This window comes from Strix aluco, chromosome 7 (genome assembly GCF_031877795.1).
Source record: "Strix aluco isolate bStrAlu1 chromosome 7, bStrAlu1.hap1, whole genome shotgun sequence".
In the NCBI taxonomy this organism is placed as follows: Eukaryota; Metazoa; Chordata; class Aves; order Strigiformes; family Strigidae; genus Strix; species Strix aluco.
In genome coordinates this window covers 9,114,891-9,136,364 of record NC_133937.1, presented here as the reverse complement: position 1 = coordinate 9,136,364, position 21,474 = coordinate 9,114,891, and the positions used below count along the sequence as shown (strand labels likewise).

Here is a 21,474-nt window from a genome sequence, read left to right as displayed (position 1 = left end):
GAATGTTACCAAATGTTAACACCTTGTGCATGATCAGTCAAACTTTTAAGCCTAGATTCTATGGTTTTCTGTCAGGTTCACCAAGGCTGTATTTATTCCCCTGCTCATTCTCACAACCCTTAATGGCTTTCTTTAAAATTCTTTGGTGATGGGTGAGGTACCAGAAAAATGAAAAAGGTCAAATATAGTGACTGTCTTTAAAAAAGGCAGGAAAGGAACCAAGAAATTTTAGCCTCGCCAGTTTAACTTCAGCTCCCAGAAATATTCTGGGGAAAAAAAGTATCACAGAAATTGGAACAGGTAACTAGAACAGGTAACTTAATAAGAAGATCTATACATAGGTAGTATGGATCTGACAAGAATAAATCCTATCAGACTAATGTGCTACTATAATAAACCAGGAATGTCTGCAGATAGAGAAGTAGCAGCAGAGGCCACACTTCAAGACTTGAGCAGAGTTTAAACCCTATTTCCTGTAACATTCCCATAAAGTATAGCAACAGTCATCAACTGATGACATAAAAATGGGTGAATAAGCATCTCCACTCAGGACTGTTATGACTGTTTCACTGTCAGAATGGAAGTATGTATCAAATAGGACTGTGATATTCTATTCTGGGCCCATATCTGTTCTGTGTTTCATTGATGATCCAGATGAGGAAACTGAAAGTATGCTTCTTAGAAGAATAAAAAACCAAGACTGCAGAAATATAGCATCAGTGCAAATAGAAGTTAAAAGATCTGGAAAACAGTCTTTAAGAAAAACGGGATGAAATTCAATAGGTACAAGACCAGGAGACCATGCTGAGCAAGAAAATTCAACACCAAAACTATACAATGCAGAAAAATTAGTTGGGAGTTTTTTTCAGAAAAGGACCTAGGGATTATAGTACGCCAACACAAGCCACGGAGACAGATTAAGCGTGACACAGAAATGAACAAGCAGGAGTACAGATCGTGAGACACCTGAGAATATCATACAGTTCTGTTCAGCACTGACAAGGCCTCAGCTGGGATACTCCCTCCAGTTTTGTGCTTTGTATTTCAAGAAGGATGTAGACTACTGTGGAAAGAGTTTGTTGGAGAAAAACAAGGAACATGACCTCTGAGAATGAGCTGAAAGACTCTAGGAGTGAGTAGCTTAAAGAAGAGAACCCTTAAGGATCGATCAATGCTTGACAAAAGCATTCACAAGCATCAAAGTTTGATACAAAGAAGAAATAATCCATTCACCGCGTCCATGGTGGACAGGACAAGAAATAATAGCTTTAAGTTGCTGCAAGAAAAATTCAAGTTACTTATTAAAGGGAACAAGTACTTTTTGATGGTAAGTGAAGCACAGGAATTTCCTGGAGAGGTCATGGAGACCTCATCATTAGAAATTGTGAAGGAGTGGATAAACAAATATCTGTCAGGAATGAATTCAGCATAGTTAGGAGATGAACTAGATGACCTTTTTGAGATCTCTTTCAATCTTTTTTTATGTTGCCTTGATTCAGTATAGCTAAAAAGATGTTTCAGAATCTCTGCTCTTATGATTAGAAAAAGAATTTATCCTGGGAATTTCTACGGGTAGAAAAGTTTTTATAACAGCTGTGGACGACCTTTTATTTATTTGCTGGTGGGCCTTAAGTGCACAGTACTTTACTACACAATAGGCCACTTTATAATATTCTGAGAAATTGGAGTTAATGGGTCCTACTTGGGGAATATGGCACAACATCATGAAAGACAAACTATTGCAGGCTCTTACTCCTGCAAAATAGATGAATGCAATAAAGTCTTTCAAAACACCACCAGCATTAATTTTCACCAGTAATAAACCTCTCCCAAACAACTAAAACCAAATTTAGCACTCTCCCTAGAAAAGCATTTCTAGATACCACAGATCATTAAAGATTCTGTATGCCTCTTTCTCTTTCCCCATCTCCACTTTGCAGCTTTCCAAGCTGATCTTTTTGCCCACGGCTCCCGCCTCAGAAAAATACAGATAACAGCACTTTGCTTCATAATGGTGTTGTGAAGTAGATAAATTCGAGACCAAGAATAATAAATAAATGCAAGCTCTGAAATACAGACCGTGCTGTATTAATGATAAGTTACCTTGTGCCACTCTTCCATTTATAGATAACCTGTACATCTTGCGCTCGTGGAGTGCAGAGATAGCCAGCCATCAGCTTCATGCTTTGGAAGCAGCCCTAAGGCAGACCCGAAGCCATCTACTGGTGCTCTCCGCGTGGTGACTGTCGCTTCTCATCCACAGGCCCAAGGGCAGACCCACATTCTTCACAAGAGAGATCCTATACCGCCCTCAATTTGGGGAGCTAATGCAGTCTGAAAGAGATGCGACTTATTAGAGTAGATCAACCAATTCATGAATCTCCTTTAAATTCATAGGATCTATTTCACCCCAATGCGTATTATACAATAGACTTTGCATATAGACCAAGGGTGAGAATAAAACACTTTCCTATTCAGTTACACTTTTTCTGAGATTTGCAGATATTATGTGTGTGTGAGGTGAGGAAAAGAGACCAGGATGAAAAAAAGAGGGAGAGAATGTAGCAAAATAGACATCGTACGCCAAAATGAGAAAGATCCTGTTATTCTTTTCTTTGATCAAGCTACTGGCCACAGAAAAATGGCCAACATAAATTATATATGCCAAAATCAACCTCAGCTGATGTTCTTTCTAGCCATTTGATCTTTTATTTGCCAACTTCCACCCATTTTCCCCAATTGTATCCACATTTAACATTATTTTAGCCATTAAAAATGTGGTTTTCTACTTAGTTCAAGTTTTCTGTGTAACAGACATTTTATTATTCCACTGCAATATACTGGAGAAATAAAATGCCATTTCTGCAACAGAAGTGATTCTCTACTGAACAGATACTACCAATAATAACTCCTAATCACTAAAACTCTTTCTTGTTTTGACCATTGATATGGATTTAAACAGGAAATCGAAGAGTTTACTTCTTATTTTTAGTCCAAAACCACACCATGAAAGGGTTCTTTTCAATGACTAAAAACTAAACTGTGTACATCATTATTTTTAAGAGATCTTTGATTTATTATATTGTTTACACGGCTGCTGAAAAAAAAAATACTGCTGAGTTCAACCATAGCTAATTGATGAGAAAGAAGGTTTCTGTGGCTATATTGCAGGAACTGATAAAACTCAAGGAAAGGGACCTCCTACATTGAGAATCTCTGACTGTAAATCTCACTAGTTTATGAGTGGAAAATACCCAAATAATTGTTTTGCTCAGAGATGCTAAACACCTGAAGCTGCTGTGGACTGTAATTAGTACTGTCAACACTCATAACTTCTGAACATTTGTACTGTGTAATTCACTGGTCCTGGCATCTAGAAGACAGACAACTCCAGCTGGTGCTGATCTGGGGTGAGGCAGCAGACTTTGCTGAATTTCAGGTCGTTTTGATATGGACAATGTTTACTTTTCCATTTAAGGAAAAAAAAAAAAAAAAAAAAATGACTGTCAGGCTTTCCTCAGACTGCCCTGCACACCTAAAGTGTTATCACGCCACAAGGAGATTGTGCTGTTTTCGTGACCTATGTTCATATTTTGTTCTGTTGGTTTTGACTTTAGCTGTTTTATTTCCCATGGCCATGAGAAGTATCAGAGTATCTTCTGAAAAGTATGTTGCCTGCAAACCACTGGCTAGCATCCACAGAGGCTGTGAGACCAGCAAGAGAATTAAATATAACAACTGAATACTAGATGTTTCCACTAAGAGTGTCTCCCTCCGTACACATAATGTTCAGTAGAAATGAAACCAGGGATGTTGCAGAATTCACACTGTCATGGCACTAAGTGGGAAATACATAAAGACTCAGCAAGCCAAAACCCGAACCTCTACCCCTACCCCATCTACCTGGAGTATCAGCGCAGCTCCTGACAAATTTTAACAAGGTCCTTCAAGGTGATATTAACTATGAAGTGAGTTCACTGTCACCTAAGTGGGCTCTAATGTTTGTATTGTTTTCCAGCACGCGTACAGCAACCTGGTTTGGCCATCAGGAATATGCAGATGCTCCAGTGCTGGAGAAGACAAGAGACAGGCATCTGCAGTACTGCCCGGGAGGTGTGATGCTCTCAGGGTGCGATACCTGGTGGGATTTCAGACACGGCGCTGCCAGAGCATCTTGTAGCAGCTGCTTTTTTGCCAGAAAACAGCGATTAATTGAAACAGAAGGCTTTGTTGGAACGTGCGATGTGCAGCGTAGCTTTTTTGACAGAAAGGATTTTTCAGATTCAGGAGAAACAAGCTGGCTGGCGTCGGAGAGACCCGAAGAGAGAGCGGTGTGGACGCCTCACCCTCGCCTACCCGATTTGGGCAGCCAAACTTTGGGCAGCGACTGGCCTCCTGGGCAGCGTGTCCGGCTGCAGGAACAGAGCCATGTGTGAGCCATGCGCCCGCCATGCCGACGCTTCCCCCGCACCAGCGCGTGCTTTTGGGCTTCAACTGCTTGTAAAGCGGCATGACCTGTACGCTATGAAGCCCAGCGCTGCGATGCTGGGTGCGGATGAAGGCAGTCACGCCTGGAAGGTGAGGGATGCGCAACCCGGCTTCTTGCGGCGCAGCGCGAGGCACTTCGCCTTCCCGAAGCTTCGCGGGGAAGGCGGCCGAGCGGAGAGCCAGGGCCCTCGTCGCCATGAGGAGGTTCGTCAGCCACACGAAGCGAGCGGCGTTTCCAGGACACGCCGGCAAAACTTTGGCGTGTTCGATCCCGCTGCACACACAGGCACGTTTTCGGAGGGATCGGGTTTGGGCCGAGGTGTTATTTAGCGCCCGTTTCCCGGAGCCGCCACCCCGCCCGCTCCGCGTTTCACCCGGCACCGCACGGTCGCGGCCGACCCTCCCTCAGGCGGCGGAGGCGGGACGGCTGAGGGGGACGGCTGAGGGGGCCGCCGGCAGCCCGGCACCCCCCGCCCCGCCCGGGGCACCGCTCACCCTCCGGCGGGGCCTGCCCCGAGCGGGGGGCGCCCTCCGGGCCGGGCTGGGCGGCGGCGGCGCCCCTGCAGCCCCGCTGGCGGGACCCCGGCCCGCGCCGGCCCTGCGGCGGAGGCGGTGCCGCTGGGGGCGGCATCTCCCCTCCCCTCCCTCCCTCCTCCCTCCGCGCCGCGCCGCTGCCCCCTCCTCCCGGGCCGCGGCCGGGGATATCCCCGGCCCCTCCCCGGCGGGCCGGCGGCGGCCCAATGGAGGCGGAGATGCTGTGCGGGCTGCGGGCGGGCTGGGGGCGCCGCCGAGCCGCGGACGCCGCCGCCGGCCCGGGGACGCGCACACTCGGCGGGGAGCCGGAGGCAGAGGCGGGCGCAGGCGGCGGCGCCGGGGCCGGGACTCTGGCAGGCGGCGGCTGGGATGAGCCGGCGGGGCGGCTGTGGGGGCAGATAGCGTCCCGCGGGGAGGCGGCCGAGTGGGGCTCGGAGCGGCGGCGGGGTCCGCCCGGCAGCGCCATGGCGGCTCAGTGCGACCCGCTGAGCGGGTACCTGCAGCAGCCGCTCTCCGACCCGGGCTCCAACAGCGAGCGCAGCACCGACTCGCCCGTGCCCGGCTCCGAGGAGGACTCGGCCGGTCCGCCGCGGCCCCTGCACAGCCCCGAGTGGGGCGAGGAGCGATTCCGGGTGGACAGGAAGAAACTGGAGGCCATGCTCCAAGGTGAGGGCGGGGAGAGGGACGGCGGTCCCGGGGGGGGGGGGGGCCGTGAGGCGGCAGGGGAGGGGACCGCGCCGCGTCCCCGGCCCGGCTGGCCGTGCCCTGCCTTCCCCTGCCCCGCCGCTGGGCTGGGGACCCTCCTGCCAGCCCCTCCGGCGGGGTGGCCCCTGCCCCGCCGGGCGCCGGACGCGGCCCTGGGTCGGCGGGAGCCCCGCGGGCCGGTCCCGGGCCCCCGGGCGCTGTCGTGGCCTCCCGGGGCGAGGGGAGAAGGAGGCTCCTCGCTTCCCATGCCCGGAGCGGATCCGAGCGTCGCGGCCCGGGGGCGGGTGACGGGGGTACCCCCGGGCCGGTGGATGCCGCTTGGGGCCGGGCCGGCCGCGGCGTCGCGGGTCGTGCCGGTGCCCAGCCCCGCCGCGGCTCGTCCCGCACCGGCAGCCGGCGCGCTGCGCGGCTGCAGCCCCGAGGGTCGAGGTCTCTCAGCCGGCCCGCGTTCGGAGCGGCCCAGCCCCGCTCTGGCAGGGGCTCCGGCTCGCGGCTTTCGAGGAACGGTCGAGGCCGCCGCGTAGCGGGAAGGAGCCTCCGAAGCCGGGCCGGGCGTCCCGGCCGGAGGAGCGGGGACGGCACCGGGAGGGCTGACAGCGGCAGCCGCAGCTCAAGGACTCGCTCGGCCTTCGGCTCTGCTTCTCTTTTTTTTTTTTTTTTGATAGTGGTTTGTTTTTTTCCTTGAGACTACATATTTTGACCCAATATGTTTTGAATTATCTAACTTTCAGTGGAAGTTACGTAGGCAGCTTTTGACAAAATAGTGCGGGAGTAGCAATTGTCGGTTTTGTTGCAAAAGAACAGATAAATAGATTTAAACCAGTTGAGGATGCTGCTGAGTGGGGTAATTCCCCTGGGGTGTTCCCTGCTGTCTCATCTGAAGACCCCCTAAGAACGGAGGTGAGTTTCAGGTCTTACATTGCCAAATCTCAAGGTATGTTTGGATCGACAAAGAAAGGTGACGGTGGCTTCAAGAAGTGTATCCTTTCCTCTGGGGCTACCCTTTTGTAAACACATAGTATTACACTTAACATGGTAACTCAAGTATTCGTGTACATTTCTAAAACAAATAAACCCCTGACAAATATTTCACCGTTGTTCGTGTGACGTGTCACATGGAAGGCATTTCATTCACTGCCGGGAAGCCGTGGGTGCTCGCTGCCTGACCATCCATCCTGTCAGAGCAGAGCACCTGCCTCCTCCAGCGATGGCAGCTGCGGGAGCTAGCAGAGGAGCAGGAGCGGGCGAGTTGGGTTGGTCACCGAAGAGCTGCGGTTTGACTTGGTGACTACAATGATTGGAATGTTTTTTAATTGACATTCTCTCTCTTGGGGGTGAGTTAATCTTTAATCAGTTAATACTTTAGTGCTAGTAGAAAAATCTCATTATGTAATGCAGTAAAGAGAAAGGAATTCAGAGAAACAGAAGTCTCATAAGCAGCAACTATTTATAAAGATGTGCTCATCAGAAGTGACTTAAAACCAACAACACGTGGGTATTGAAAACAAAAAGCGTTCCTGTGTATGAAGTGGTAAGGAAAAGGGTCAAAAATTGCGAAGTGCTGGAAGAAGATGGAAGGTTGCCTTAATGTTTTCCTCTAGTATCGAACTAAATTTCCATTTTCTCATGCCACACGCAGTCTGAGGTAGTAAGCATGCAAGGGTAAACAAAGCTCTTAAGCAGAATCCAAATACTGTATAGGTTGTGTCGTCCAGTAGTAGTCGGTGTCAAAATGAGAGATATTTTTCTTTGCTCCTTTTAAAATTTTTTTCTTCTCCTCATAAGAGTGTAGTAAAAAGTGTATGATTGATAGAGTACAGTGAGTAAATGCAAACTGAATGCTGCCTGCTCTTTGATGAGAGGTTGCTGTATGTCCAGTCTAGAACACACATGCTTCAGATGATGGTTTGAGGAGCTTTTGCATCAGGTAGTTACCCTTTTTGTGAAGAAGAGTATGTGTTGGTCTCGGTAATAAGTGATTTTGTCTGGCTGGCTTATTGGTAATGAAGAACTGGTTATTAGGAAACATGAGGCATACGTAGTAGTTCTTTGTGTCAGAAAACTGTGAACTGTTTGTTAAACATTATTGCTTTCTTCCAGTTTCCTCTCCATACTTTAAAAGTTTTTTCTCATCTCTTGGCTCTCTACAAGATAGGTTTTACCAATCCTTTTCTTGTAGGAGAATACCTCAAGCATCGACTACCTCTGCCAGGGTGTTACAGAGGGTGTTGTGAAGTCAGATCTGTAACTGGTACCCAGGAATTCAGAGTCAATTATACTTCTGATTACAAGCCAAAGTTGATTTTTTTTTAAACATCATTTTTTTCCCCCTTTTTTTTTTGTGTGGCCATCTTTTGCCACGCAACTTTGTGTTTTGCCGCATAACTTTGGAGACTTTGACTCCCCCTAGTAGGAAAGGAACAATGGAAAGGAAGCAGTGTGCCATCTCCAGAAACTAACTTTTGTTAGACGATTCATAGGGTCGTGTTTCCTGTGGTTTCTAGTACTGGATCCTTCAGTGGAAGTTCTTAAAATATGCAGAAATTGCATTGTGGAAGGGAAACATATCTGTAGTCTAAGGTGTGATGACCAGATTTCTGATTCCCAAAAGTTATCAATTTTTTGTCTCTTTTTTTTTTTTTAATTCAGGCTGGTGTAAATACAGCTTCTTGTTCATACCAGATGCTTAAAGGCTCCTCTTTTGCTTTTAGCAGCTGCTAGAGAGCATGTTTACACTTGTGAAATTTACTTCTTAAATGATTAAAAGACTTATGATTTCTTCTAATGTTCACCATAGCTTTCTTATATTATGGGAAAGTGAGAATATGTCATCTTTAGTTCAGTTATCTTTAAAGCCAAGTTTGCAACACCATCTGTTGAAGAAACCTGTCAGGAAATGTTCTCATTCTTGCTCGGGGATCCCTTATTTTTTCCTAGTCAACATCTGTTGTTTATTGTACTAATGATGAAATGTAAAAAACAATTGGGGTAGAAAGAATATGAAGAAACTCAGTGTTCCACTTGATGCTTCTATTACATTCTGTGATTGTGTTACTGAATTTTTTTATGCATTTCTGCCATGTTTTTTTCATCCTTCCCGTGCTTGATATTTTGTGAATGGTTTCTTGGGGGACAATGCTGACTTCAGCGAGACTCCCCTGGGCATAGCACACTGTATAGCTCATGGGGTGGACTGGGGTACCTTACTGTCAGACACAGAGTCCATAACTGGAGTAGTGCTGTAGAGAGACACTGGGTAGCTCTTTTTCAAAAAAGAGTTGATGGGGCTAGTTTGCTACCCATCGTATCTGAACTGAGATAGATTTGAGGGTGCTTCTGGTACTGGTTTTTTTCCACTTTGAAGTAATTTAGTATTTTTGGTGGTTTGGAGTTTGGTGCTGAATAGCCTTAGGATAAATAAGTTAAATGAAAGGTAGAGGGAGCTTCTCTAAGAGCTTTGCTTTTTCTGTTTGGAATATGAGAAAATCCAAAAGCTGTGGTAAAAACCTTGAACATAAGGTTAATATTTTTTTCTTGTTGTGTCTAACTACTTTGTACGACTGTTTTATTGCTTACTTATAGATGTCTGGAATAACGTTCCATAAACAAATCTCAGACTTTACAGTGGGGTGTGAGCTATGTTATGCTTTGGGTCTTCATCAGAGTTTGTTGGTGAACAGATCTCTTTATTCTAAACTTGTTCTCCAGGACGCAAATTTGAGTAAAGTGGATGAGCTATTCTTTTCAGCAGTGACACAGGATATTTCATAGTAGCCCTGTTAGTTATAGCTGCTCTGTGCTAAATTCTGGTGAATACTCAGGTGACTTAATACTGTGGAATGATTTACTTAGTGCATGTTTGAGTGCCTGTTACCATAGCAGCTGAGTATTATTACAAAAATGCAAAACATTAAACTTAGAAGAGCTGTCCAGAAAGTATAGTCTAACAGCTAATGTCACAGCAATCAGTAGACTTAGAGAAGTGGGTCATGAACCTTAAAAAGAAAAAAAAAAACAAACCTCACAAACAAAACCCAGAATAAACAAAAGCAACTTTTTTTCTCTTGTTTGTTGTGTCCTATTCTTGAATACAAAAGCCAGTCTTGCATTTCAAATAATCCTTTTTCTATGTCATGTTCTTTAACAGACATTGGGGTTTTTGATGGGATGTATGTACTGCACATGCTTAAATACTTTGTGACTTTATAATGCACTGTCACACAACAGTACTTGGGTAAAAACAAAATCCATGCTATTTTTTAATAAGAGTCTAACTCTAGCAGTGTTGTATGTGCTGTATTATATATGGCTCTATAAAAAAAAATGGCGCGCCTGTTAGAATTATGTTTTTTCTTTGTTCTGTGTTGGTTTTTATGCATCATCTTTGAGTTTGAGGACTCTTTGGGATAATTTTAATTATGGATCTGAAACTTTATGGGTGGTGTGTTGGTTTTTTTTTAATGAGATAATTCAGCATTTATTTGACTATTGATAAATAAACACATGAAGAAAAGCACAGACCTACCTGCTTAGAAACTCTGAAGAGTACTTAGCACCACAAGCACCCTATTTGCTGTTGAGTTCACTTTCCAGAGCAGGCTGTGTTGATACCAAGTAGTAATCTTGGAAAATAGCAGTGCCCTGTGCTGATTTAGTACTGACTGTCATTAGTGCCTGGAGTAGGTCAGAATTTATAGGAATCATGTCAATCTTCATTTATGTAATGAAGACTTGATTTCTAAAAATAATAAAGGATTAATATTTTTCAGGCAGTAGGGTTAAAAGTACTGGAGTTCAAATTTATTGTGAACAGTCAGTCCAAACAGCTCATTTGCGTACCTTTGCGTACCCCTCCTTCCTGCCATCGCAGTGTTGGGTGACCATTCCCCCTTCCTGCTCCCTCAGTTTTTGTGCTTTTTGCCTGTCACAGGGAGTTGAAAAAATGCTCGACTAGTAATTTTTCACCAAAAGATAGAACCCCTGCTTTTCTTAGAGGGAAGTGACATGAATACTTAGATAACTTTTTTGCACGATTTAATCTAGGTGAAACTTCCTCACTGTAAATCTACTGAAAATCAATTGTGAATTCCTTTACCTAAAGGTCACCCTTGAGGTCATTGCCTGATCCGAAGACTGTACTTACGCAATGCCTAGTTCTGATGCTTGGATGATAACCAATTTATTTTGTTTGCTGATCTGTCAGGTGAAACTTGCTGTATTTAAACAAGGATATTTTCCCAACTTAATGCATAACTATGTGGGAAAGTGTACTTTTAATACTTTTCTGAGACTTCTCTACTAGTTTGTTTCAACTACAGAGAATGATAAATTGATAAGTGTGACAAGCAAAGTTGGGGGGGGGGGTGTGGAGAAAAGCACTTATATTTGAACATACTAAAGAAGATGGAGATGGTATAGGAAATCTGGACCTCTACTGAAACTTTGCTACAAACAATAGTTTTATTAGTGTCTAGACCCTGAAGACATGAATTAATGGATTTTGAGCAAGTTAGCTGCTTACCGGGTGATAACTTAAATAGAATGGTTTTGACTGCTATGGGGATTTGTGTGGGAATGGCAAGCTCCACGCTAAATTCATGTTGGGTTTTTATGTTTAAATGGCTAAGCAGGAATTACTGCTTCTCCTCTGGATATTTTTGTGTGTGATGGTGGCAGAAATCTGTATAGTAAAACTAAATTAGTGTATCTTGCTTGCAACCGAAGTTAAAAATACTGAGAGTGCTGTTGATTTATACTCCTGTTTAAAGTTCCCTGTGTCCCTGTTGGAGCTTTGAGATATGAAGTGCATCTGTTCTTTGACCAGATTCTTACTGAAATACCTTCTCAAACTCCATATTTCAGTAGGTCCTAAACACAGTTTCTTTTCCTAGAGGAAAAAAATGTTTTTTCTACTAAATTGTGAGATTTCTGTTGGTGGTTTTTATTTTCTTCTTTGTTCCTTGCAATGTATCAGCATAACCTGGACAAGGACATAGTTGTGGGGAAACTGGAACCTTTCTAATAGCATTTACATTTGGTGTTTTACTTGCATGTAGCAGAAAAAAAATTCAAGTTCTTTGTCAGCTTTTCAAATCCCTAAATGCTCAATAGTCTCTTTCTACAAAATAAATATGTTTGTGTGACTTGTATTTTAAAAATGTTCTTGCATTCCATTGTTAACAATTGTAATAATACCACTTTCTCAAGTTTCAGTGTTTTTTAAGTAGTACAACGGACTATCATGGTTTGGCATGAACTGCTAAGTTAAGTGTTGCTGGCTTGCACATTCCTGTTGGTTATATTGTAATCTTTACCTCCATTGGAAAATATGTCCTATTTTGAGTACTTATTTCAGGCTTTTGGCTTTATGCCTGTCAAACAATGAAACATGCTAGCTTTCTTTAATTTCAGACCTCTGTGTTAAAGAACTAATAGCTTTAATTTACTTTTTTTACAGTAGTATCCCTTACTGTGAAGACTCAGTAGTGACTTTCATGAACTTTGAGCAGATAGCTTATTAATTATGTGTATGTTTTGTAGCTGATGGAATGAGTACTTCATTTAAGGTTTTTTTACTTTAAGATGCTACCTGTTAATCAGTGGTAGTTTTTAAAGTAAATTTAACTTAAGCAAGTAAAAACATTCCTTGAACATATCTGCAACTTTTGTTCAGTACCTGTTTTTGTTTGACTAGGCTTTCTTGTTTCTGGTTCAGATCTGTATGACTGTCTCACATGGAACTCTTCATGTTTCAGTGACTTATAGCTGATTTATGTAGAGATGTCTACAGTGATATCCTCTTTACTGGAATAGGAATACATAGTTTTCAGAAAAACTGTGTCCTGTTAAAGGTTCATTGATGTTGTGAGGGAATGCTCATGAATAATAGCAACCTTCTGCCAGGTCACTGTATGTATGGAGCTATTGGTGTAACTGTAATCCTCATATAAAACACAGAGCTGTATCCTTTCTACTGTTATCTCTCTAGCTAATAGAGCCTGAGGAATCTGGGTATTCAACAAGTTCTCTCATATTTATAGGTGAAAGTGTAGTTTTTTGGATACTGGGGGGAAAAGCTCTGTCTATGCAAGAAAAGATAGGTGTGAAGGATAGGGGGTTTAAAACAAAGACAGAACAGAGATAACACTAGGTGTCGGAGTGGGTAAATCACTTGTCTATTAGCATAATTATGTTTAATTTTTCTGCTACAAACCAGATTTCATGGAGAGATTGGCCATGTAGTGGCATTTGTCTGTCCTAGTCGTTATTCTGGCTGTGTACCTCTAGCGTAATGGAAACCAGAGCACATCAATCGGGAAGGCATGCAATGGGTGTGTGCCTGCAGGACAGTTACAGGAGAAGCTGTCGTACCTTTCCTGGGAAATCCACGCAAGTGGGTACCTACATCCCTGAAGTGCCGGATGCTGATGCAGGCAGCGTGGGTATCAGACAGGTGGAACTGGAGGTCTGCATGCTGTTGTGGGGCTATGATCTCACTGAGGTTGCAGAGGTGTGGTGGGATAGCTCATGGGACTGGAGTCCTTCCATGAGTGCCTATAGGCTCTTTAGGATGGACAGGCTGGAATGCTGAGGAGGGGTTGTTGCACTTCTATGTGGGAGCAGTGGGGTTGCATGGAGCTCTGCCTTGGGTCAGAGGATGAGCCAATTGAGAGAGCGTGGTTCAGGATTATTGCGTAGACCAGTCTGGGGAGTGTTATGGGTGTCTGCTACAGACCATCTGATTAGGAAGAAGCAACAGATGAGGCCTCCTTCAAACAACTGGAAGAAACCTCATGTTTGCAAGCCTCAATCCCTAAGGACGACTTTACTCTCTGCTAGAGGAACAGCGCAGCAAGGCACAAGCAATCTAGGAGGCTTCTGGAGTGCATTTGTGACAACTTCCAAACATAGGTGATTAAGGAGGTGACAACAGGAGGTGTGCTCTGCTGGACTTCGTAATTGCAAGCAAGGAAAAACCAGTCAGGGATGTGAAGATGAAGGGCATTTGGGGAGACCTCAACAGGCTGGAGAAATGGGCCAACAGAAATGTCATGAAGCTTAACAAAAGGAAATGTGAGGTTCTGCACCAGGGGCAGGAATTACCCCATATACCATGATGGGTTTGGGCCAACAGGCTGGAGAGCAGCATCCAGAGAAGGACCCAGAGAGTGCTGATCATGAGCAGGCCTGCAGTGTGGCCTTGTGACAAAGAAGCCCAACAGTGTTCTGGCCTTCATGAGAAAGAGTGTTGCCAGCAGGTTGAGGCTGGTGGTCCTTGCTTGCTTTTCAGCCCTGGTGAGACACATCAGGAGTGCTGTGTCCAGACCTGGGTTCCCCAGTACGAGAGAGACATGGGCATACTGGAACAAGTCCAGCAGAGGGCCACAAAACTGTTGAGGGACTGGAGCATCTGACACAGGAGGAGAGGCTGAGTCAGCTGGGGCTGTCACGCTTTAATCTTGAGAAGCACAGGGAGGATCATACTAATTTTAGTGTATGTGTGTCAGGGGGTATAAGCAGGTGGAGCTGAACTCTTCTCATTGGTGCCTAATGACAGGACAAGAGGCAAAATTTCATTTTATGACTTTTCTCCTTTTTCTGAAAAGGAAACAATCCATAGAATCTGGAGACTTGCCAGTTTTGCAGTGTTCAGTGCTGAAGTGAGATCACTAATGTCTCTTGGGAGAGTGAAGGAATCAAAGGAGTCTTAACTACAGAGCTTAATGTTAATTTTACTTTTTTAATTGTTAAAATACTACATCTAATATTGGACTGCAATATTAGAGCATAATATTTATTGATGTTATGTATTGAATAAGACTATGAATACACATTTTTAGATGAATGCTTGATCAGACACCAGTATTAAAAATGGTACTTTGTAGCCTGAATGGAACTCCAGGCTTGATAAAATTGTGACTGCATATAGGGGGTCGATTTGCCTTTCCTAGGGCAGTGAGAAACATCTGCTGGGAAAAACTGGTCTGTACACCCCAACTTTAAAAGTCCTAGGATTTGGAGTTATTTTTTTAACTTCGGATTTCTCATGCTTGATTATTGATGCTTTTTACTGTCATGTCAGTGAAACTTAAAATACTGATGGAGCGGTCAAAAGTTTAAGTTGCCTTTGCATTTTTAAGCTGTGGTTCTCTTGAACAGGTAAAAAATCAGTAATACTTTTAAAATTTTTATTCAGACACTTACCACTTTATGGTGGCTCCTAAATACAGGCTAATCATCTTGCAAGCCATTGTTTACATTTTTATAGTGTTGCCAAATTTGTGATGCAGTTTCGTGGCCAGTTGCTGACTACTGGCCTCTGCCTGGGAACTGTTGTTTCATGATGAACAGTGATAATCAAAATATTGGGGAAACTGACCTCTTCCTCCATATATCTACTTTTTATTTTTATTTTAACCCTTGTGTCATCTCTTGTGCCAGGGGTGTATCCTGTCATATTTTCTTAAATACTTATATATTGACCAAAAAAAGGTAGTATTTTGGATAGTCTGCTTTAGATGTTGAGGTAGGTGGGGCTTTAAATAAGCAACTCTGAAAGCAAGTGACAATACCCAGCACATTTCCTATTTCACTTGCCTGCACCAACCGGAATGATGCAGCACCAGGTTTGTCACATGAGATGGCGTGTGGTGACCGCACGTCCCCTGGGTCTGCTGTGTGCAAGGGCTGGGTCCGGCTAACGTGGGCTCAGCTGCAGCCTGGGCCTGGGGAGGGTGCTGGCACCCGAGTCCCCACAGCCCCTGGGAAGATGGCAGCTGGGACGGGCAGTTCTCAGTAGGCACCTTCTTTTAGCCTGCTCTTGTCCACACAAGGGGTGTGTGGGTGCTGTGCTTGGCTGCAGATTGCAGTCTTGCCAGGGGTGCTCTGGCCCACGGGAGTTTGACCGGAGGGTCCCTAGTGGGAAGAGGACCTGCAGCCTGACCGAACAAATTAGGACACAAGTCTCCTGTGGTAATGCATTGAGCACTGCTGCTCTGCTGCCTTCAAACAACTTCTGAAATCATCATCACACAGGGATATAATTATCTCTGGTTAGCTTGTGTGTGCTTCTTAAATGCTTGAGCTTAAACTGAGGCATCAGGGCTCGCTTTCATTGTCTGGATAAACCAACTGGAGGTTCAGTGGCCAAGCACTGGGAGCTGACCGTGGGTCGGAGTAGCCTTGCTGGTACATGTGGTGTAGCTCATGGACTCCATGGAGTGCTTTACAAAGTGTCCTGCTGAGCTTTACGTTCTTACTGATGGCATGTTAGCACGTTGTGAAAACAGGCCTTCCTAACGCAGCTTAGATTGGAGCACAGTCGTGTTATCTCTATCATTTGGATTGTGTTGTATAAACCACAGAAAAATTTGTTGCTCAATGTACCCTTCCAGGAAGTCTTTTCCTTGCACATGTGAGTGAGAACAAACAGGAGATAACTTATTCTTTAGGCTTCTTTTCTTTCAAGGGTGGAGGATTTTAAAAAATGTTTATAAATGTATCACTTTTGACAAGGAAGACAGACAATAATAGACATTGATTTAAAAGACATGAGATTTCCAGTCATTCTGACTACCTCCCAAATGGCAAGCTGCCAGCAGTATGTCTTTTGAATTTGGCTTCTTGAGATCAACAGTTTTATAAATGCTGTGGAATAAAGCTGCTATTTTTAATGCTTAGGGTTTTTTTTTAAAGTTGCTCAGGTTGATGTCCCCTAGAACTTTAAAGCTCAGATTTTAATTGAAGCATACTATGGTCACTTGACAGGACACACACAATCTGCAATCAGCTGAAGATTTTTTGAAGATGTTTTTAGCCCCTGATAAGAGATAACATGTGTATGTAGTTAAATGTTTAACTATTATGCCATCTCTAGAGAGGTACAAATGGAACCTGATAGAAATGTTACTGGACTAGAAGCGATATCCTCCACTGATCTGCCTTGAGACCTCAATTAAATTGCTTTTCTTTCCCCATTCTGAGTTGATGTTTTTTCCCAGAGGTAAGAAGCTGGTCAGTGCAGTGCCAACTGCGATGTGTCCTCAAATTCCCTGTTCCTATGCAATTCCAGTACTTGCCTGGTGTGTAAGGGTTGCTATAAACTTTGTGGAAAATACTCCTTATGTAGAAAATTTGATAAATGTGTATGGAGAGGCAGTCTCTCAAATATTAAGAAAATACTGACTCCCCGTTCGTCTTTTTGCCTGTTGGGAGCATGTGTAGATATAAGCGAAGCATGAACTGTCCATTTTCCATTTGCTAAACTTCTGTGCAGGCCAGGCCTGGGAGGCTTTGCAGAGTCTTGGTTCCATTTTCCTCTGAAATCATGTGATATGAATCAGGTCTGTAAGAAATGTTTTCGAGGAAAAATAAGCAGTACTCTTAGTGCTTATACACTTATTGTGAGGCTTGCAATATGGAGATACTGAAGAATTGTTTTTTGTAATACTGTGGCTTTTATAGGCACTTTTTCCCCCCGTCCCATAGAAAGGATTGTCTGATTATTTTTTTTTGTGGGCCTGCCCAACATTTCATTTAAGAAACTATGGGATAGTCATTTTTTAGGTATTTCAGTCCTCCTATAAAGCTTTTTAACTTGCAAAGGTGACTTCTATTTGTAAGAGTTACAATGCCACAGTGTTTTTGCTCTAGATGCTAGAATATTAGAGCTTTTGAAAGCAAGAATTATAAATAAAAATGAATGCCAAGGAAATAAAAAAATGAGACCTCATTCCAGATCATTCAAATGAAATAAGTATATAATTTGAATATGGATATAAAAAAAGATTGGGCTGTGTTATTTCTCACTTGGTACAAAGCATCTGTAAAATCTAGGTTAGTTGCCTGTACTAGCAATGAGATGACTAGCAGGAAAAAAACCAAAATGCCACTCTGCTGCTTGTGGAACAGGGCAGACCATGGGCTTTGATTAGACTTCATTCTTGGGAAAGGAATTATGCTATATTTCCTTGTGAGGAAAACTTGCAACATTTTTATCAGCTAAACAGTTTATAATATAACACATATGAAAATTGGCATTAACCCGAGTAAATCTGGCCTGAAAGAAGCCATGTTAATAGATAATTGAAGGTAGAAATTGGTAATAATGATTTATCCTATTTTTTTAAAAAGTGCCATTTCACTCCTTTTGAACATATGATATACATAGGTGATTTTTTCTTAATGTATTATGTGCATACAAAACCCGTCTTTTATGATCTGCTATTAATATCTTGCTATATAAAGTTTTAAAATTTTTGATTGTATTGATATTCTAAAGTTTCATGGTGAGGTTACCAGGTGTTCCAAAGTTTTAAATATATTTTCACCACTTCCCTTTTTGTTTATATTTTTTAATTCTAGTTACAGGTGGTGACACTTTTTTCCATTTTAAGCAAAGTCTGGCTTTAGAGATCTGTATTGCCACTCTGGATTAGTGGTTTAAACTAACCTTTAAATTTGCCTTTTTCCCTATTGCAAATAACTTTGTGTGAATGGAGGGCTTTGATTATATCTATTTTTATTGGCTCTGTTCTGTTCAGACTATGCCTGCAATAAATCTATGGCAGTTGAACATACGAGATCAGTAATTTAAGACTAAGCATCCTGAGAACTGTAAAGAATGAAATCTGTAATTCCAAAATAAATATTAGGTCAATTAAGTGATGCAGTGAAGCATTTTCATGTTAAAGAAAGCTTTAGCAGATTGATGTCTTCTGAAGCTGTTCCCCATGACCTTTATGGTAAGATAATTGAATTGCTTGAGGGAATATGAACTGGGATTCAGTGAACTATTTGCAGTATAATTAAACCAGAAGCTATGTAGTAAGGTAGCTCCTGTGCACAACATTACACTGCACTACAAAAGACATAAGTGAAAGGTTAATCACTTGATGAAAAAAAATCTGTGTTTAAAATCATATCTCTGTGTGTGTAATACATATATTTAAATAACAAATATGTATCTGTGTGTAATTCAGATGAAGGATACATATGCATGTAGTTCCTACTGTGATATGGAAATACTTCATTTCATCATCATCTACTTCAAAGAATGGTCTCACTTTTTCTGATTGTGTAAGTGCATCCATGGGTGAGAAGTGCTATAGCATGGTGAAATATTAAATTACATTAAATGGCCTTTGTTTATATGCAGTTAGAGCAGTTAAAATAGCATTGATTTAAAGAGTCTGGATATAGAATATATTTTTTAAACATCATTTTATATAGTGGAAAAGAATCTTGGTACATTTTTTATTATTTTAGTAAAACAAACATAAGTGCTGTTTTTCCTTAGTAAATTTACTTCTGGAGTGTGTGTAAAATAGTGGATAAGAGACAATCTGTTTCTAATCTATTCCATGTGCAGAAACAGTGAATAAAGTTGATCAAATCTTTAGTCCTTTATAAGCAATTCCTTTTTGAAGTATGAACATATTCTGCAGAATTTTCTTTTCTCCCTCTGAGTGGAAGACATTGCTGTCATTAGAGTCCAGATTACATGGATTCTTAATATGTGTGAATTTTTTTTAATGCACTAAACAATTGAGCATGTAAGGATGTTTTCTGGGTTGCTTAGCAGCAGTCAGGTTTTTTACTTTAAGTGACCTTCAGTGACATCTTTAGATTGTTCAGAGATTTGGCAGAAATAGTTATTCCAGTGTTTGAAATGTGAGGAATCATTTGTGAAAAAAAAAAAAATAAGGTTGGCTTACTGTAAAGTTTTGTAAATATTTAAACATAAACAAAACTTTACATTCTGTGTTCTTGTAAATGTTTTGGAGAAGTGAGTGCTAGAAGAGTATTCTGTTGAATGTTAAATATAGTTTTAGGTGACTTATCACCTGAAAGATGCAAACTTTGATTGCAGATCGATGTATCTGAAGTAAGCTTTAAATGAGTATATATCTAGTTGGAAATATATTTTCTGTATTTATAAAACTGAGTACCATTAGTGGTGTTTTAAGTTGAGAATATAATTCAAATCAACTAAAATGTAAAATATTAAATATGCTTTTTTCCTTATGGGATATCAAATGCATATTTACAAGAATATTTTAATTGGGTGGGTCTCCTGTATCACTGCAGAGCTTGTGTTGGCACTGCCTTCCGCTCTGTCTTAATAGCCAGCAGAGAGTTTGAGACTGGTTTTAATACGTGTTAAAGGGTTATATGCTGTCAGCCTTGTGCTGCGGCTCCCTGCTGACTTAGGATGCTTTTGGTGTCTCTCTTCCCTGCTACTTTCTCTGTACAGTGCACAAGTTAAAGGAAGGTTCATCTTCCAAGCGGCGTAGTGGCTTGGGTCTAGTGGGAGCATGTTGCTGGACCGAATAAGGCGTGGGAGAAGTGAGTGGCTGAGTTGAAGGAAAGATTTACATAGCTGCCCATGCAGGTTAGTCAAACCAGAGTTTTAGTAACAGGGTGTAAAGGCCAAGTTTTTCAGACAAATAGGAAATACTTTTTAAGCGGGAAATCCTGGGACCCGAGAGGTGAATGGAGACATGACTAAGAGGATTATAGAAGTCCAGTAGCTTTGGATGCTCACAGGAAGCATCCCTGTACATCGCATGGTGGCCAGGCATGCTGTTCCGAGAGGAGCTGCTCTCCGTGCTTCTGTTCAGCTTCTCTTCCGCTCTCTTTCTGTTCGTACTGTTTTATGAGAGGAGAGGAGGAGAACCACTCACCAGCTCTGTTCTGCCTCCTTCCAGCAGTGTGATGAATTGAGATCAATTGGAGCACATTTGGCATTTTTGCAGCTGGTACACAGACTCGGGACGGCTCCTTCGTGTGAGCGAGAGCAGGCTAAGGGCAGGCACGGGGAGCTGGGAACCCGCAGGGGCTGGGTGAATGTCCAACTTTCTTCTCTCCTCCTAACCTGCCCTTTCAGAGGGAGTAGAGCTTTGGTGAACATTTAAATTTTAGTGTAGGCTTTGGTGTAGATACTTTCCTACTTACCTACTGAGGTTTGCCTCCTTTCCACGTGATATGTTGAGCAGGGAGATGTCAGAAGAGAACTACTCCAGTTGATCAGATCTGCTTTACTGGAATGGAGGCAGTGGTAAGACAGTTGGGACTAGTGCATTTTCTAACTACAACAGTGAAGCAAATTCAGGTGCCTCGGTGCATACTGACTTCCCTATTAGAGATTTAAACTGGAGGACCATGATGTAGAGCTGCTGGTTGTGTGTCAGTCATCATTGGTTTGCATCATTCTACTCTAAAGAGAAAAGCAACAACCATAAAATGATTTTTTTTTTCATCTAGACAATGCTAGAGACTTTAAGATTATTAAGATATTTAGAGAATATACATATTTTTAAGGTAGCTCAATTTTACCTGGTAGTATAATGGTAAACTTAGAGCTTCTTACTCTGAAACACTTTAAAGTCCTTAGTATTTAGCATTATGTTGTAATTTATCCTTTCTTCCATCATATTAATAATCAAAGGAAGAAGAATGTATTCTTAACAATGTCTAATTTTATATTCTTCAAAGGAGTTTAGCATTAGCAAAAGTTAAAACATTATACTCTTCTAATTATAGAAGAATCTTTCATTCTGGTCTCTTGTAATTCCCAAGTGATGTAGTCTCCTCAAACGTTCTGCTCTTGGGCTGTATCTCTTTAGTTCAGGTTCAGAAATGCAGAGGCAATTTATCTTTTTGAGTAGTTCCTAAATTAAACTTTATTGAATTTAAAAGAATAGTATTCCAGTGTTTTTTGAGGACAGGAGAAGAGATGAAGAGGCT

The 21,474-nt window shown here is 42.5% G+C and overlaps 1 protein-coding gene across 4 annotated transcripts in view; it reads left to right on the top strand.

Moving 5' to 3' along the window:
• The first annotated feature begins 5,349 nt into the window (after positions 1–5,349).
• Positions 5,350–21,474, top strand: part of BICC1 (BicC family RNA binding protein 1) — a 115,085-nt gene continuing 98,960 nt past the window's right edge. For all 4 annotated transcript variants that reach the window (XM_074830410.1, XM_074830409.1, XM_074830408.1 and 1 more), the window contains exon 1: positions 5,350–5,688. In XM_074830410.1, the coding sequence (XP_074686511.1) occupies positions 5,487–5,688 (202 nt within the window). In that variant the 5' untranslated portion in view covers positions 5,350–5,486. The remainder of the gene's footprint in view (positions 5,689–21,474) is intronic.